The 19056-nt window shown below is 41.6% G+C and overlaps 1 protein-coding gene across 2 annotated transcripts in view; it reads right to left on the minus strand.

Moving 5' to 3' along the window:
- Positions 1 to 19056, minus strand: part of VPS13D (vacuolar protein sorting 13 homolog D) — a 265793-nt gene that overhangs the window by 104458 nt on the left and 142279 nt on the right. For both annotated transcript variants that reach the window (XM_065935730.1, XM_065935729.1), the window contains exons 57-62: positions 16942 to 17121; positions 14604 to 14720; positions 13617 to 13766; positions 8416 to 8565; positions 7366 to 7462; positions 5083 to 5231 (exon numbers count right to left, since the gene is read on the minus strand). In XM_065935730.1, coding sequence (XP_065791802.1) covers positions 5083 to 5231; positions 7366 to 7462; positions 8416 to 8565; positions 13617 to 13766; positions 14604 to 14720; positions 16942 to 17121 — 843 coding nt within the window. The remainder of the gene's footprint in view (positions 1 to 5082; positions 5232 to 7365; positions 7463 to 8415; positions 8566 to 13616; positions 13767 to 14603; positions 14721 to 16941; positions 17122 to 19056) is intronic.

A 19056-nucleotide genomic window follows, 5' to 3' on the forward strand; every position in this document is an offset into this window, starting at 1 on the left:
AAATTCTTTTGGAATAGGAGCATGCATAACTGAAATGAAATTATATAATTGAAGAAAAACAAGATACAATTTTTTAAAACCAGAGAGTGGGTTGAAATTCAGATTGAAAAAGGAAAAAGACTGACAAATTCAACAACATAAAGTAAAAAGCTTTTGCATGATTTAAAAAAAACATATGCACTCCAAAAGCAAAGAAAAAAGACAAGTGAAAAACCAGAGAAAGAATATTTGCAACTTACATCAAAAACAAACCTTCTATAAAGAGCTTCTAAAATTATTAGCGATAAAGCACTAACAAAATTATCTTTAAAATGGACAAGTGATATGACCAGAGTTTAGTCCACTAGGTAAAAAATGACCCTCTTCGATAAACATAGGGTTAGGAGAAGAGATGAAACAAACGGAAGAGTCAGAGAACCAGAAAGGTCACGGTCAGCAACAGGGCAGTCAATAGTATCAAACACTGCAGAGGGCCGTACAAAGACAGGCCAGGAAAGAGTACCACTGCACTTGGTGCCTTGGGAAGTCACTAGTAGCCTACTAAAAAGTTTCAGAACAAAACATTTCGGAGATTAAGAGCATCCTCAAGTTTTAATTCAGCCTAACACTCTCATTTCTTTAAACAACAACAACAAAAAAACCCCCAAAGAAACATTAAGTGGGTGGCCTAAACTCCTGTAGCCGGTAATTAGTAGATCGTAGATTAGAGCATGCTCATTTTCACAACCGTGACTGTCTGGTGGAAAGCATGAAGACCAGAATAGAGGATTACTTTATTTCTCCTGAAAAACTTTCTGCTCCTCATTCATGCACAACTTGCACATCCACATGGTGAGTGATGATGAAGTGAGCAGGCCCTATTTTACCCGTTTCTCCGATGAAGAAACTGAGGCCTGGCAGGCTTCACCATTTTGCTCAGAACCAAACAATAAATATGCTGGGAAAGCCAGGTACCAACATCAGTTCAGCAGTCTGTTTTGGCAATACAACTCTGAGCCTTACTTTCTTCTCAGAGAACAGGAAATGAGATCAAAACAAAGGAGATGGCAAAAAGCTTTGTACCCTAACTTCCTCACTGCAGCCAAACACTGAAGAACCACAGATGATATTGATACAAAAAAGACTTTAATACCTCTACTAAATTGTCAAAACCCTCATGAGAGACACTATCACCTTTCTGAGTGGCCAATGCACTTTGTCTGAACCAAGGAAATATTCTGGACTTTCACTAAAAAGTAATCTTTATCTGGTACTGCTGTGGGGCCTCCCACAGTGGAAAAAGCTGCTCCACGGCATACTGGTATGAATTACTCTGCCACCTTCAGGTCACTCTGGCGAGTCAAAACACAGGAGGGGAAGAGCCCATCAGGGCTTTTTCTTGCAGTAACTAAATGACTAATCAAATACAGTAGTGTACAAAGTTGATGCTTATTTACTCAAGTAGCAGACAGTTTCCTGTTATAAAATGGACACTGGAGAAGGCAATCTGTGCTCATAAGTTCCTCATAAAAATAGGAAACTGTCCATTCTACCTCTGTCAGACCAAAAAAAAAAAAAAAAAACAAACTTGCTGAAGTCTTACAGAAACTTTAGAGTTAAAGAAGAAATACCTGTCCATATGCCATAAGGTCTCAGATGACAAGCAAGTCCCTGGGCCACGTCTTTTCCTTTCTCAGTTTATCCTGCACTAAACAAAACTGTCTGGAATTCATTCTTTAAAGGTTTATTTATGGTACACAGAGACTGTTTATGTGAAGCAGGGTATTTGCCCATTTTCCTCCTGGGACAGTGTTTAAAACTACAGGGATATTTCCCTCTCTGGCACTTTCTGAAATACAATTAACAATACTGGATCTTTTTTCCTTTTAACAAATCTGGTTTTTATTTAGGGAGGGGAGGAAAAAAGTAAAGGGTCTGAAGTTTCCCAACAAATTATTTCAAGCCTTTGAGAAGACAGTTTTAGGCTTTTTAAATAGTGTCTTTGTTTGAAATTCCCCCTTACCCCCACCCTCTTGCTCTCTGACCATTAAAATGTGGGTTTTCTTCCAAACTAGATTGCTCAATTAAAGCCCTTCTTTTGTAATACCCCAATGCTCTAAATGGGAAAAGGACTGCTGTAGGCCACCTTGTGAAACCTTTTAAAGGTTCCTGGACTCTTTTGATCTTTTAAAAAAAAAAAAAAAGAAAAAGGGCAAAAGAACACATAGGCTACCTGGCCTTTTCCATGTCACTCAGCTGCTCTCTAACATGCAAACTTGGAATAATGGAGAACGGGGGGTGGGGAATGCCCTGTGCTCCTTTCTGCATTTGTGAGATGGAGCTATTATCTCCCCCTTCATCCATCGCAGAGCAAGGAATCCAATCGAGATAGCACCTGTGAGACTGCTCTGAGTCCTCTGAACAGACACTCTATCTGGCAATAATGTACCCTCACTGTAAACCTGGAGAGACTTCCCTCTGAGACTTCTGACAGCCTCATTTCTGGTCTGGAGTCAAGAGAATCAAGATAATTATTCCTTCAATACCAAAGACACGGTTACCTTTTAGTCAAGACTCTCATGATTCCTGCTCTGGGACGGGACTCCATTCTTTTAGCCGTTATCTATTCATCTCAAAGAGAGGATTGCACTTCCTAAGAGCTGCTCATCAAGGGATATTACTCTGTTAGAAAACTCTTTGAATAAATGACATTATTTTATGGGTCCCAGACTCCATAAGGAGAACTCAAGACACAATGAAATGGTGACTTCCACAAGCTGAGGATTTAATATTGATGTCCCGATTCCCACCGCCTGGTGTGAGACATTAAAGTACCACATTCAGAGTGCCCCCTGCCCACACCTCGTAACTTTGGCCTTCAGTATAGTGCCAAATTAGACCTCGATGATTCCTAGTTTATTGCATGGAAAGCAAACTGGTGAGTGTCAATACCCTGGAACTGGGGGTCTGGAGTCACTTCAACTGGAGAAAATCACACGGCATTTGTCAGTCTGGGGGGAAGTTTTCTACTGGGAGTAATCTGAAAGGGAACAGTTAGGTGTCTGTGTTTCTTAGTTAAGATGATTTAAAAAACAAGAAGTCCTTAACTCTCAGGAAATGCTTGACATTGGTTTGCTGGGCGGGTGCCAAGTGTTCTGGGGGAATATATACTTTATCAAACAAACCCATTCCGAAGGGTCACATAAGTCAAGTGGATACTTGTGAATATGAGCAAGATAGTGGTTTTCCCACGGTTTTCCCCCCACTCCCATGCTGATTATAAGTATCTTCGGTCTCCTGGGGAACATGAAGTTAAAGCAAATTAAGCCAACAGGACAGTCCATCGAGAAGGCACTGTTCTCAGGATGGTTGCAGGAGCTCCTGGTTCCCGACCAGCACTCCCAACCACTCACCCCACTTGCTGCCTTAATGAAACTATCACCCTGGTCCTGTCCTGGTTCAAATAGGACTTGATGTGGACCAGGCTACTGTCCTATTACCTATAAGTCTATTTTGGAAGTTGTGAGCAGGCAAATCGTGGGCCACATGAGGCCTGCACATGTGTTTTGTCAGGCTCACTAGGTTGAAAAACAAAAAACAAAAAAATTCAAATGGGTTGCCAACACTTGAAGACCAGGAGATTCCACATAAAAGTCCAGATTTCCGGCTTCACTTTAAGAATTCCGAAGATCTGGCAGTTCTGGGTTCACATTACCCCACGACAACGGGCTGGAGCTGAGCTGCACTGCTCATTTCAGATGGAGTGTGCACATGCTGAGGGCCGTGTTCCCCCTGGGCTGCTTCACTTGCTTGCAACGTGGGCAGACCCAGAGGTGTGTATATTTAAGACTCCAGTTTTACTACTTATTTGTTCATGTCTCTAGCTCCTTCCGCTCAGAAAGAGAGACCACCTTGCAGCATCTTCAAGGAGGCAGCATGGGGCAGCGGGAGTCTTAGACAGGTAGTTAGAGAGGAGGTAGACACCATCATAACCATCTTTAACAGCAATAGAGCAAAGAACCAGAAGTAATGGGTGCCAGCTGCAGGGAGGCAGATGAGGACTCCACCCAAGGAAAGGCTTTTCAACATTCACCCAGTTCTCCTCCTGCTCCTACCATTACCTATCTATTTCTACATTAATTATCTATATTATCTTCAGGGACAAAGCCCTGTGAACTCCAAAACCCTTGTTTATCAAGCAGGGGATCATTAAGGACGCATGAATCTCTAAAATTCATGATTTCTTAGACACTGAGGGGCAGCTCAGTATAGGGGGAAAATGTATATGAACTTTTGAGTCAAATATTGTATCAGAATTTGAGGAACATCCCTTAATTTTTAATAGATTTTATTGTAGAAAATAAAGACAGTATTCAGACTGCATCTGTCAAGTGCACATCCAGATGCTCTTGTAGGAGTGTCACATCCTGGTACGGTGGTGTGGGGGGCCCCACATCTCAGTGGGTGTGGTAGACATTTCTACTGTCAACCATTCAAGAAGGGATGAATACTTAAGAGAGAAGGAGGGCAGGTGAGTCTTGGGCATGAAGAGAAGATACTGGTCTGGGCTGCAGCTTTTCTCTTGAGTCTGGGGGCGGCCCAGGAAATGGGCTTTTGCCTCACTGAGTTAAGCCAAGGGCTAAGCAGAGGGCAGATGGGTTTTTATGTCATTCTGTGTTTATTCTTTTGTGTTTATTCTTTTGTTACTCTTTAATCTTCAGTAAAGTCATACTTAAATGTTAAAAAAAAAAAAAAAGAAAGATACAGTTGACCCTTGAACAACATGGGTTTGAACTGCATCGTCCACTTCAACGTGGGTTTTTTTCAGTGGTTTGCACTTGGCTGCAGAACCACACATGCAGAAGGCCAATGATAACGTCTATGTGGATTTTCAAGTTCAAGGAGGATGGGTGCTCTTAACCCCATGCTGCTGAAGGGTCAACTCTACATACACGTATGAGTTGATAAACTGTCTCAAAAAGGGAAACCTGTAAAAATATCTGCTACAAATGATGAGGCTGGACAGGAAAAGGCAAGTAGTAAGCACATTCATTCTTTTCTCAGGAAAAGTGGTTTTTAGAACTTTCCCCGTGAGGAGCTCACCTTGAGGTCCAGTGGAAGCTTGTTGGAGGTGAACACGCTCAGTTTGATCTGGGGAATACTGATTTTGAGATTCTCAAAGTAGTATCGGACTGGCGTCCCGCCTTGCTCAGCTGTCTTTTCGTGGAGGTTTTCATCATATTTTTCCACCTCTGGCACAAAGGTAGAATTGTTTTTTGTTTTTTTTTAATAAGTCTCCTTAAAAGTCTCGTGATTCAAATACTTCAGGCACATTGAAAAGAAATTCATAGGAAGATGAAAACATTTATCTCTCTAAATTTAGCTTTTTAATACATACAGCATCCTGATATCACTTCTATATAAAAGCAGATCTGGTTCAAGTTGTTTATCAGAAAAGTACAATAGTTTAAACTACTGATTTGCAACTCTGCACCACCTGGCAGATGTAATCTCTGGAAAAAAATAATCCAGGTGGGAAAGTCAAAGGTCATGGGGCAACACACTTTCTAGAAATCCTGTCCTTATCATTATTATTACTATAAATGACCCAGATTATTTGAATTTATCTCAGAAAATGATATAAAAATAAGTACTTGGAGCATACTTTCATTCAGTCATAATGAACATGACCAATTAAATGATGAATCTGAGCAAAACATAATGTCTTAAAAAGAAACAGGCTGCAGGCTATAAAGAACTGACATCAGGACAAGTGATGCTCTCTCTCCCAAACAGTGGACACTATTTATTTATTTTTTGTCACACTGTGAAGCCTGTGGGATCTTACTGCCCCGACCAGGGATCAAACCTGGGCCCTTGGTAGCGAGAGTGTAGAGTCCTAACTACTGGACTGCCAGGGAATTCCCAGAGGACATCACTTAAATAGCACATGGAAGCACATTACTCACTTGTTATCTCATGAAGTAAAAGGGACAAACATGAGCTAACACACAGCAGTGTGCTCTTCAGCTTGATGCTGGTTCCCACATCTGTGTGGGCAGCTCATCTGCACTTGGATTTATGCGCCTTAGAAATAAAACCAAAGGGACTATACATAGCTACACATCACACAAATTTATACTAGAAGCTTTTATAGCTCTATTTATAGAAAGAGGGGAATAGGTTTAAAAAAAAAAAAAAGGTAACACAACAAAGACAGGCTTATCTGTATTCAGGGAACAGGAACAGTTATAGAAAGTGGAGGAGATTCCTCAGTGAAAAGCAGGCAAGGATTTTATAAGTCTAAATCCACTAGACAATGCATAGGGAGAAATTTATTTAGAGCAACTTACAAGAAGAGCATGTCCAATCAAATTTAAAGTAAAACTTCCCAGGAAGGTACCCAACAAGAACTTATACCTGGCAGCAGGCTCAAGTGGCTTTCTGAACACACACACACACTGGCGTTTCCACCCAAAGTAGAGAACGCAGCATTAGACACACAGGATCTTGCTCTTGACCCCAAATATGCTTAAAGCTTAAATTCTAAGTCTGGGATAAAAAGAGCAAAAACATTTTTCTTGCACTGTGTGTATGTATGTTCCTATTTCACAAATCCCCAGGAATTTTTTCCCCCTAGCCAACATGGGTAGACAAACATTAAAAGTCTCAATCTTATCATTTCTTTAGGCTTAATATTTAGTCTTCAAAAGACTAAGCATTACTGACTTCTTTCTAAGCTGTATAAACAGTCTTGAAAGGCCATGATGAGGATCTAAAACAAAGGGACGACAGCTAAATAATTCCTGGAGCATCGCTGGAAAATTTAGGTTTTTCAATAGCTCATCTTATTCCCCTCCCAAAATAGCACAATAACTGAAAACGTCTGTAATTACATTAAGGCATAAGGGTATAGATGTCAAAAATGTAAAGTTAAGGGGTTGAGGCTCGCCAATTTTCTTCCTCAGCTAAACCAAAAAACTGCTGAAGGGATTTCTGATTCTTGGCCCTGAGTCTGTTTAATAAACAAAGGTTAGGAAACAAAGTGGTCAGCTAAATGAATAATATCATTTCTGCCATCCTAAAGCAGATGTGTCAAAAAAAAACCAAACCAAGAAACAAAGAGGAACAAAAGACTGCTTTCCAAAGGCTTGCCCTGGGTATGCTTGGGTCCGGAAGGCCCTCCACAAGCAGGCATACCTCACTACCTATCAATAGGCAACACTGAGAAACAGAAACGGACCACAAGCCTTAGCTTCCCCGCTTAGACCACGAATTGGGAAGGCAGCTCACCAGGCATCTAGAGCCTACCTGTGTTCACAAGCAGACTAAAAACACCACCCTAGTGCCAATTCCCAGATACAAACCTGGAACACTGGACATTACCTGATTCAGCTTGATCATAGCCAAAGAAACTCAGCAGCTTGAGGAGCAGTTTCTCCTCAATTTGTACCGTGAATCTCTGAGCCGTGACCATCAGGTGCTAGAGAGAAAGAAATTCTGATTTACAGTGCAAACGTCAGAGGAACTTTCATCTGCAACCTAAGAAGGCCCCAATGGTACGGGATGGTCTCTTAATGTGATTTCATAATCATATTGCCAATTTTCCTCTGCCTCATCTCTCTCCACTGTTAAAATGAACCCAAAATTCCAGAAGATGTTTAATAGATGATTCACCATCCTGTTACTTGGCACCAGGGCATCTGTGTCAGTTAGTCAGGATGACGTTTTCAGATGCACCATGCAACTGAGTTCACGTGGATGGCATCTAGTTCAAGGAGAAGACTGGATTTGTAAATGTGAGGACCACATGCAGGCATGGCCCCCACTGGCCCTGGTAACAAAGGGCCAGAAATATGAGGAGCAACCTCTTAGCTCCCATTTTTCCAGACAAGCTAGCTTTGTAACACTAGTTTGTACATGAAGACTTCTCCACGAAAGAAAGTGTATCACTTTTTGAATGATCTACTTTTAGTATGATCTGCTTTTAGTGAACACTGTGGCAGCTCAAGGTGTCTGTCCCAAGTGAGGCCCCTCCTACCCCTTGTCCAGTAGTCTGAGATTATTTTTTTTTAAATTTATTTTGTTGAAGGATAGCTGTTTTACAATGCTGTGTGTTAATTTATGGATTATAATATTAATAATATATCTAGACCATGGTCTAGATATCTGGTCACGATCAATCTAGAAGATGCTATACTTTCCTGCAGAGACTTCATGGTGAAAAATACACACTCTGATGGATTCAGTTCTATCACCTGATACTCATCGACAGCACAACTGAGAATATAAAGTTTAAAGAGAAACTTCCATCAATCCAGCTACACAACATGTTGAGTTGCTTGTGCCTTTACCCCTTGGACTATTTCCATCTGCGGCCTAAACTGCTGCTCTGAGCCTGGGCTGTGAGAAGACAAAGCAAGTCCTCCAGCCTACCTTGTAGATGTTGGTCAGCGCGCTCTTACTGGGGAACTTCACCGCATTCACCTGCACAGCCGGGCCTGTCTCAATGACCTCATTCTCGTTGCTCAGAGGGGTCACGTAGAGCATGAAAGGTTGAGTGGTGCCAATGAGCTGGTTGTCCACCTGGGACATGAAAAAGCAGTGACAAAACGGACGAGTTTCTCAGTTTTCATTTTTACCCTTGACTGAATCTCAAAATATGCAGGTCACTCAGAAAGTACCTTTGGAAAAACATAATCTCCACTAAACCCAGCAACAATAGTAGTAGTAACAGGAGCTATACTTTATTTGGTGAGAGTACTATGTGCCAAGGGTGCTTCCCTGGCGGCTCAGTGGTAAAGAATCCGCCGGCCAATGCAAGAGATGCAGGTTTTATCCCCAGGTCAGAGGAACTCCTGGAGAAGGAAATGGCAACCCATTCTACTATTCTTGCCTGGGAAATCCCTTGGACAGAGGAGCCTAGTGGGCTACAGTCCATGGAGTCAAAGAGTCAGACATGACTGAGCGAGCAAACGCCACCATGGGCCAAGCACTGAGCTGGTCCCCACACAGGGATCACCGCAGCAAGTCCCGCGACCGCCAGGCCGCCCGAGTCATTAAAGCTGCACCCTCACCACAGCCTCCTGGGAACTGTCTCTGTCCTCGAGTCACAGAGGAAGAAGCCGAGAAGAGACACCCCTGTCGGAGGCTCTACGCCTAGTCAGTGACAGAACGAGAACTGAACTCCAATTCTCTCTGTCCCCAAAGCGGACACTCTCAGCCAACAGGTTACTGACGCTTCTCTCGTTCCAGATTCCCTGAATAAGAAGAACTCGAACTGGTCAATCCTAAAGGAAACCAACCCTGAAGATTCACTGGAAGGACTGATACTAAAGCTGAAACACCAATACACTGGTCACCTGGTGTGAAGAGCTGACTCACTGGAAAAGATCCTGATGCTGGGAAAGAATGAGGGCAAGAGGAGAAGGGGGCAACAGAGGATGAGATAGTTAGACGGCATCACCAGCTCAATGGACATGAGTTTGAGCAAACTCCGGGAGCTGGTGGAGGACAGGGAAGTCTGGTGTGCTACAGTTCATGGAGTCACAAAGAGTTGACACGACTCAGCAACTGAACAACAGCAACAAAAGAACTCAAACCAAAAACCAGTAACATATGGCTGCCAAACAGGCACAGCTACCCATCCTCAAGTCAACTCCCTTCTAGGGATGGAGTGATGACAGTGGCAGAAACAGGGGCTGCTCTGTTCATCCTCCATGAGCAGCATCACAGAGAACACTCTCCCCACACTCAGGCAAGTTCATGAATGTCTGGAGGCTCATAGCAGGAAGTGAGCATCTTCACTTTCTGTTTCACCCTACAGGCCCACACTGGGAAGAGGAAAGAGGAGAGAGCATGTATCAGGTATCCCCTCAGCGTCCTTCCCACACGCCACCTAGCACACCCCTCAGTACAGTCCTAAAGGTTAAGTGTTCTTCCTCCCTATGTTACAAACAGGAAAACAAAAGCCTAGATAAGTTACATTACTTACTCAGATTCACCAAGTAGTAAATGGGAGAGTGGGGATTCAGACACAGGTGTTTCAAGCACCAACCCCTGACCTTTGCACTGTATCACCAGGACTTCCACAGAATCATTCTGTCCAATCGCTGTGGGCAGTCCTTCTGCTGGCTCTCATGGTACAGAGGGAAGGGCGGGGGACCTAAAGCACTTCTTTCTGCTTCCGTACCCTTTTCCTCCTACATGCTCTGACACAGCAGCCAGAGTGATCCACCAAAAACACACACCATGTCCCTCCTTTCTGGACACCCTGCAGGGGCTTCCCTTTCTCAGAGGACTGCACAGCCTCCTCGGCAACGCCGCCAGGGCCAGCGGGACTCAGCTCCACCACACGTGGCTGTCCTCCAGGTTCCCCACCATCCTGCACACAAGCCTCCCTGCTGTTTCCCAAAGGTGGGTGAGTCCTCCCCACTTCTCAGAATTTTCCAGAACGTTTTTCCCCTAGGACACTTTTTCTCTGGTATCTCACTCTTGTCCTCTAAGCTCGGCTTGGCTCCCACGTCCTCAGGAAGAGCTTTCGAGGCCACTTTACCCAAAGCAGCACCATCTCCCTTTATTCTCTCACAGAAAGTGTCCCAGGCTGGAATGATTCATTTGCTTGCTCGCTTCCCTACTGGCTGACTTCTTCCCTAGGTTCTCAGCTCAGAGTGCAGAAACTTCACCCTTTCGGTCACAGTGATATCTGCAGAGCCCAGTGCCATGCCTGACTCACAGGCAATATCAGTGACAACCCACCAGTCACATCCAATAGATGAAATGACAGTAAAGTTCCCCCTTACTCTGACCTCTTCCCTATACTCTCCCCAAACACATTTGGCATAAGTGTACTAACTGCAAATTTCTTCTGATCCTTGTTTTACTCTCTCAATCAGATTAGAAGTTCCCTAAGAGTGGGACTGGGCTTCCCAGGTGGTGCTACTGGTAAAGAATTTCCCTGCCAATGCAGAAGACACAGGAGACTTGGGTTCAATCCCCGGGTTGGGAAGATTCCATGGAGTAGGAAATGGCAACCCACTCCAGTATTCTTGTTTGGAAAATTCCATGAACAGAGGAGCCTAGTGGGCTCCATGGGCCCACCAGGGGCTGCTAAGCGTCGGACATGACTGATGCAACTGAGCACGCATGTATGAAAGGTGGGACTATATTTTCTGCCTTTAAAAATTCTTTCTCACAGTACTGTAATCATAGTAAAAGCTCAAATCTGTTTACTTTTTATGATTTACAGCACACATTAAATCAAGAGACACTACAAGAAGAAATATCTGTTTAATTATAGTTATGAAGTTAATGAACATCAAATGACTCCTTGGATCTCTGTAATACTAAAAAAGAAAGACAAAGAAATGGAAGTAAAAGATACCAACTTTCTATCCTCAAACAAATGCGATGTCATTAGCCTGAACCCTTTTGCTACCTATGATATATGATAAAAGAAAAAATTCTTCTGAAAAGGGTTTTGGCATGGATGGAAGTATCACTACTTTCTGCCTTAATGATAATCCTTTAACATTTTTTGTAGTGTGGATCTGCTGGAAATGAGTTCTTTTAGTTTTTGAATGTCTAAAACACCTTTAATTCACCCTGGTTCCTGAAAATTTTATTTGCTGGGCACAGACTTCTAGGTTGGCAGTTTGTTTTTTCCTTTCAATACTGTAAAAACGTTGCTGACTATCTTCTCACTTGTGTTGTTCACAATGAGAAACTGGCTGTCATTCTCACCTTTGTTCCTTGGAAGGAACATGCTTTTTTAATCTGGATGTTTTATCACTGGTTTTGAGTAACTGATTATGATGTACTTTGGTATAGCTTCCACTATGTGTGTGTGTGGCAAGGGGGGTGGTGTGAACGTGGCTTTGTGTTTGAGCTGCTTCTGTGAGTTTATAGTTTTCACTAAGTTTGAAAATTTTATGGTCAAAATTTCTTCAAATATTTTTTTTCTGTCCTCTCCTCTCTCTCTGTTCTACGGATTCCAATTATCTATATAGTATTGATATTAGGTTGCTTGAAGTTTTATCATAGGTCACTGATGCTAGTCTCTTTGTGGGTTTCTAGGTTTTTTCCCTTGGATTATTTTTCTCTGGGTATTTCAATTTTAACAGTTTCTCTTGTTATAAGTTCACTCATTGTTTTTTTTTCGTCACTGTGTCATCTGCTTCTGATCAAATCCAGTGTTTTTATCCATTTCATTTTAATTTCTAGACGTTTGATTTGAGATTTTGACTATCTTCCAGCTCCCCACTTAACTTTTTGAACATGTGGAATAGAATACAGTTACAGTAAGTTTTAATGTCCTTCTCTGAATATCCTAATGTCTCTGTTAGTTCTGGGTTGGTTTGGAATGATCACTGCTCTCATTGTGTATTGTGTTTCCTTGCCCCTTGGCACACCTGATGATTTCTGACAGGATGTCAGACACTGTGGTTTTCATTCTGCTGGGTGTTGGATGTTTCTGTATTCCACTGAATCTGGAGCTTTGTTCAGGGATACGGTTAATTTACTTGGAAACAGCTTGATCCTCTCAGAACCTCCTTTTATTATGACTGATTTGTCAGGTAGGTCTGGAGCAGTGCTCAGCTTAGGCCTCAACATGTACCATGGAGGCCCAAGACTTTCTGGAAGGCTCTTCCCAGTGTCCCATAATTATTAGTTTACCCATTGCAGCTGGGGGTGAGCTGCAGGCACTGTCCCTGTGAGCTTTTTAGAAGGTAGTCTCCTCACGTACACCTCTGATCTGTTGTGTCTCTGCGGAATACCTGCAGGGCCCACTGCAAATCTCTGGAGATTTCCTTCTGTGCAGCATGCCCTTCCCAGGTCTGTTGTCCTATGAACTCTGGCTGCCTTGGTCCTAGGACTCTCAATTCTGTTCAGCTCATCCACTCTACAGGCTCTGTCTCAGTCTCTCCACCTGGTGCAGAGCCTGAAAACTTTTTCAAGGCAGCAAGCTGGAGTGATGAAGAAGGAAATGGTAACCTACCCCAATATTTTGCCTGGGAAATCCTAAGGACAGAGAAGCTGGGGGGGTACAGTCCACAGGGTCACAGAAGTCAGACACAACTCAGCAACCAAACAACAACAACACAGTTGGAATGACTGCAGGGCTCACATCTTTTGTTTCTCAAAAACAAAAGATCCCTGTCCTCTGTTGCCTGATGTCTAGTGTCTTGAATCTGTTGTCTCTTTATTTTATCTGGATTTGGGGGGTGTTTCAGGTAGGACAGTAAATCAGATCCCTGTACTCCATCTTGGTCAGAAGCACAAACTCATTTCCCTAGCATTTCTCTTTTCTCCCTGCGGTGAACTTCAGTTCTTCTAAATGATGGTTAGAGGATTTTCATTGTTTTCTCTGTTTACAAGATGGGGAACCAGCAGTCACCTTCCTCTGTGCCACCCTGACTAAGTTCTCCAAGTTACTGATAGACTAGATATTATATTTAGAATTCTGCTGTCTGGAAAAATCAGTAAAGACAAATGTAGGTAAAAATGATTCTTTTCATAGAAAATTTTTTAAAAGCCACAGAGGACTAAATTCCTAGAACATTAAACATTGATCTGGTTAACTGTTCAGCAGGAAGAAAAAAAATAAAATCAACAAGTTCTGAGCCTCCCCCACTCACCTGTACATCCTGTATGCTGAGTTCAAGCATGTGACTGGTGGCCAGCTGTGTGTAGTGCACGTTGATTCCCGAAAGACTTGCAAAGACCAGTTCTTCTGGGACTTTATTAATTAAAGACAGCCCAATTCCACCTTCTAACTTCACAAGCACCTAAAAGAAAACCAAAATATGGCACACTGGCAATTTAAATCAGAGCTTAAGGTAGTCAAGAGAGTACAAGGAAACACATGGCTTTAAGTCCCTCTCAGAAGAGGGACTGAGCCTCTGAGCCTATGAACACCACTTAAAGAAGAGTTGTAACTCTGACCTAGATGGCTCAAATTTCATCATCTTACTAGAAGCCTTCCTCTCCAGGCATACTCCTCACCCCAACCAGAACTCAGCAGTGATATGATAAAACCTCTGCTGGAGCACTAATGAGATTCTGCATTTTATTACAGGAAAATAATTGTTTGAGAATCTTTCTTCCTATTTGGGAGGCAAGCTCTCCTTAAGTCATTCATTGAACATCCATAACATCCAATCTAGTGCTGTACATAAAGGCATTTATGTTTTTTCAGAAGATTACTGAATAAATGAGGAATAAGTGTGCTTTATCACACTCATCTCATATTCCTTTGCAAACTTGTTACTTTCTTTCCAATGGCCAAACCGGGGTAGAGGAAGGAAGATGTCAGAGTCAGCTGGAGCCAAAAAAAGATAAGACCTAGTTTTCTTATTCTCAATCTTCCGTCCTGTTTAAATTCTTTATTTTTCATCTTACTCTAGCAATGTTTGTTACATCCTGATTTGACCGGAGCAGTTATTTAACTAACATATTCACACATTCATGTTGTGATAACATTAAGTACTGTGAAGTAACAAGGATACTTAGAAGTCAGAGAGGGGAAAAAAAAAAAAAAGGAAGGTCTCAACTGAGAATATCAAAGAGCAAAATTCCAAACAAATTTATAATGAAGATGTGACCTTGCAAGAGTTCAAACGTACTTCCAATTCCTGCTCTGTGTCTGGATTCTTTAGTTTCTGCAGCTCTCGTTCAGTAACAGGAAGTTCATCCACTTCATATGATGAACGGTCACTTTTCCGTTGGGAGAAATCTGTTATCTGAGGTCAAACAAAACACTGTACTTATTAAGAGGGCTCACACTTCCATTGCGAAACACACTCCACACCAATTGTATGAGTCAAAAGTCACTATGCACTCAATAATCCTATGGAAGTTAATGGTTTCCAAAGCACTGCTAAGGTAAGATTTATGTAATAATGAAGCAAACATGGTTTTGAGTCTGTATGACTAACACCAAGCTGTGGACCTTGAGAGTTTCATACAGTGTGGGGTAGGCATCTGTAGGTGATCCAGAATTATAGCTCAAGTCAAAATATGCAAAGCTCAGGATCACAGCATTTGTTTTTTGCCTTGAGAAGGGTGCTTTTTAAAGAAGTGTTGTGGATCAGGGTGTACTGTCTCAGAGAGTTCACTGTTACATATCATCAACATCTTTTCTTTATCCTTAACTCGAATTCATCAAGCCCTGGTAAATCCCTGTCTCCAGCACAGACCTCTCCCTGAGCTACAGACCCATACTTGTACTGACTTCTGGACATTTTCATGTAGTATCATATACTTAATAAGTTCAAAACTTAACTCCTCATTTTCCCTCAGAAGTCTGCTCTACATACATTTCTTTGTGATGTAGATTATCATCCTCTTAAATGCCCAAATTGAAATTTTGAAGGCCACTCTTGACTCCTTCCTCTCTCTCATCCCCACAGTCAATCTGACCAACTCTACTCTTTAATAAGTTCTCATTTCTAATCATTTCTCTCCAGTCTCCTCATGTCCATCTCTTGCTGTATATTTTGGTTTGAATCACCACAATCTCTCATCCAGGTCTTTCCCAACTGGCTTTTTTCTCCATTTCCAATTTCATTCCACTCCAACTCTCCACACTGGAGCCAAAGTGAGCAAGTCAAAATAAATTTCTGATCATGTCATCCTCTGACTCTCTGTTGCCATAGAAAAAACACAAAATCTTTAGCATGTGTCAAGCTTTTTTAATGTTCTGGCCCCTTCTACTGTCTCCTGCCTCTTTCTTAGCACATTCGAGGTGCCAGTAAGATCACTCTTTTTTATCTCCAGGCCTTCACTTATCAACCTCCCAAATATATATAATGTACTTACTTTGTTTACTGCTTATGGTTTATCTCCTCCACTACAATGAAAGCTCCAACACAGCAGGGAACTTAACTTTGTTCACTAGTCTAGGTTCAGTACGTAAAACTGTGTCTGGCTCTAACGGGTGCTCAGTAAATAACTGGTGAGTTAACACTCTCATTCTTAGGGCACAGCGCCCCTGCCTTTCCTTCTTCTTTTTGGCCACACCACAGGGCATGTGGGATCTTAGTTCCCCTGAAAGGGATCAAACCCTTGCCCTTGCATTGGAAGCGCCCAGGCTTAACCACTGGACAGCTAGGGAGTCCCCAGTCTTTCCTTCTTGATTTGGCTAACTCCTTCTGGTTAACCTTTAGATCTCACCTTAAGTATTACTTAGCTTAGAAAGCCTCTCTCCAAATCTGGGCATACAAATCCCTTCTAGATACTACTCATAATACCTTCTACTCCTACTTTCAAAACATAACATTTTAAATTGTCTGATTACAGACCTCAGAGATCTTCTTGTTGTTACTGTTATTAATATATCAATTATTTAAATGTAAAATAAACATATATAATGATGGATAATAATATGTGCTATTCTTGATAGTATCTTTTTAATTCTCATATTTTGTTTTTACTCATCCTTTTTTTTAAATGACATATATAGTTGATTTACAATGTTGTGTTAGTTTCATGTGTATAGCATGTAATTCAATCACACATATATATTTATCTTTTTTTTTTTGCAGATTCTTTTTCCTTGTGCTGTATGCTGTGCTTAGTCACTCAGTCATGTCCAACTCTTTGAGACCCAATGGACTGCAGCCTGCTAGACTCCTCAGTCCATGGGCATTCTCCAGGCAAGAATACTGGAGTGGGTTGCCATGCCCTCCTCCAGGGGATCTTCCCAACCCAGGGATCAAACTGAGGTCTCCCGCATTTCCTTATAAGTTACAATAAATTAATTCTTATACCTTTTAAAATACCATCTCGTATCTTACTTATACTTTAATTCTTATAACAACTTTGTGAGGCAGGTCTTATCCCCATTTTATAAATAAGGACAAGAAATCCTCAAGTTCAGCATAGATAATTCAATAAATATTTGTTGAATGACTCACAGGGAGAACACTGAGTTTCATGTCAGTTCTTACAATAAAGTATCACCTGGAGCGCTCTAGTTGGTCCATCTGGAACAACTCTGATGGACAACATTCCAGAACCAGGCCTCATTTTTTGGTTAATAAATTGTTGTTCAGGTGGAACTGGCCCCAGAAGCTCCATGGAAGTGTCCGGACCAAGAACAACTTCAGCTCCATCAAACAAACCAGACAGCCCTCCTTTGGCCTAAAGGACAGAGGAAAGATGTATGAAAAAAGGCAAAGGCACTAACTTTGACAATTTAACATGTCATTTGAAACAAGTCACCAAATTTAAACTCACTTCTGAAGGTCAACATACACCAAAACTTGTACTGTTTTTTCAGTCTTAGAGTTGATTAAAAAAACAGTAGGATTACTAGGGCCAAGATGGAAACTTATACTGCATGAATTTAAGGAATTCTGGGTAAGATAATTCCACAAATACAGTATATTAGCTTAGTGATTAACTTCTAGTCATTAAGATAAGCATAAAAAATAAAAAAGTTCCAAAAGTCCTGTTTCTTTGAGTGTTCTCCCTAGGGCTGTCTTAAAAATCTGAAACATTCTGAAAATTTTAAAATTATCACCATCACTCAGCTTTCCAATAAAAAGCAAATTCTGAATGGAAAACCTCCCCCAACATGCATATGGCTGGACCATCAAATATCAAAGATGGTGTCTCTTCTAAAATGAAACAGGGAATTGTGATGTCATTGATAGCCAGTTATTTGGGCCTTTGGAGAAAAGCACCTTCTTGCCACATGCCCCAAGTAAAAACGAAAACTCTATAGGATGATGCCTTTGGGAGAGTGCACACAGGGCTAGAGAAAATGATAGCACAAGTGTCTAGATTCCCCCTTGTTAGTTTTTAAACAGTAAGTAATGAGAAGGAAAATTTGAGCTGGATTTATAGGACGGATTTCAACATGGAGAAACCTTTTATGACTGTTTCAGGTTTAGAAGAACGTGCACACAACCTTATAAGGACAGTGTCAGAAAATGTTTTAATGCCATCAATTACTTTATTCAGAATAATAAGATTGAAACAAGCTTATTTCCCTAACCAAAACACATTCTGCTTTGTTGAATACTGTTGTTATAGGGTCACTCACAACCAGAGAAATGATGAAATAGATTCAAGAAACAACAAACACCAGAAAGGGATTTGCGGGGCAGGGGGATGCTCTAAAAGAATTGGAATTACAAGGGCTTTAGAAACAAACCAGAAGTAAAGTCAGGGTCAGACACAGAACCCAACAATTATAACAAGCCCTATTTTGCCTCTAGAAGTCTGAATTGTATTGCTAATTGAAAATCACAAATCCATTCCAGATGTGTGTTTCATATAAGCAGCTTGTCTTTGATGAAAAAAGCTCAGGGCAATAGAGATAAAGAAAATAAATCTCACCAAACAGCAGTCAGAGGCTCCTTACAGTTTCGCTTGCTGCCCTGGAGAACAAGCTCCCATTATGGAAGGATGGCCAGGTTTCCCCCAGGTCAAACACACTAAGACCTCTCTAGCCTAGCTCTAGCGTTTGCCTTTTGGGTAAAACTGAGGCAGAACTGCATACACAGTCACATGTATTGTTCTGCTCTATGCCCAAACCTCTCACACATCTTCCCAGCTACCCATCTCAGAGCCATGGTACCATTCTTGGCCTGAAGTCAGAAGGAGAGAAAATCCAAATTCCTGGTAATTTTCCAAACACACATTTGCTTGTAAAGTACCCAGGAGTTTTGCATGTGGTGAACTGGCTGAGTTGAGGGCAGGGGAGATTTGACCAGTAATCTTAATTTTGACATTTGCTACAATTAAATGTTTATTTGGGCACCACTAAGAATGCACAAGTAAACAGAATCTGGAGCATGCAGAGCGCTTGGTGATTATTTACCATCTCAGAGAACACTTTATAAAAGACAGTTTTAACTTCACAGGTCTAAAACAAACCCGTCTAATTTATGGTGAGCTTTTAGCTGACATTTTTCTCTCTCTTTTTAAAACTTCATAGGTAATTTATCTCATCAAAGGAAAAAAAAAAAAAATCCAAATAAGCCAAGGGGGGAAAAAAATCACTCAGAGGCAACCATTTCTAAAACATTTCTTATATGTCACCTTCAAGAATATTTCCTGGGTTAATAC

This window comes from Muntiacus reevesi, chromosome 5 (assembly GCF_963930625.1).
Source record: "Muntiacus reevesi chromosome 5, mMunRee1.1, whole genome shotgun sequence".
In the NCBI taxonomy this organism is placed as follows: Eukaryota; Metazoa; Chordata; class Mammalia; order Artiodactyla; family Cervidae; genus Muntiacus; species Muntiacus reevesi.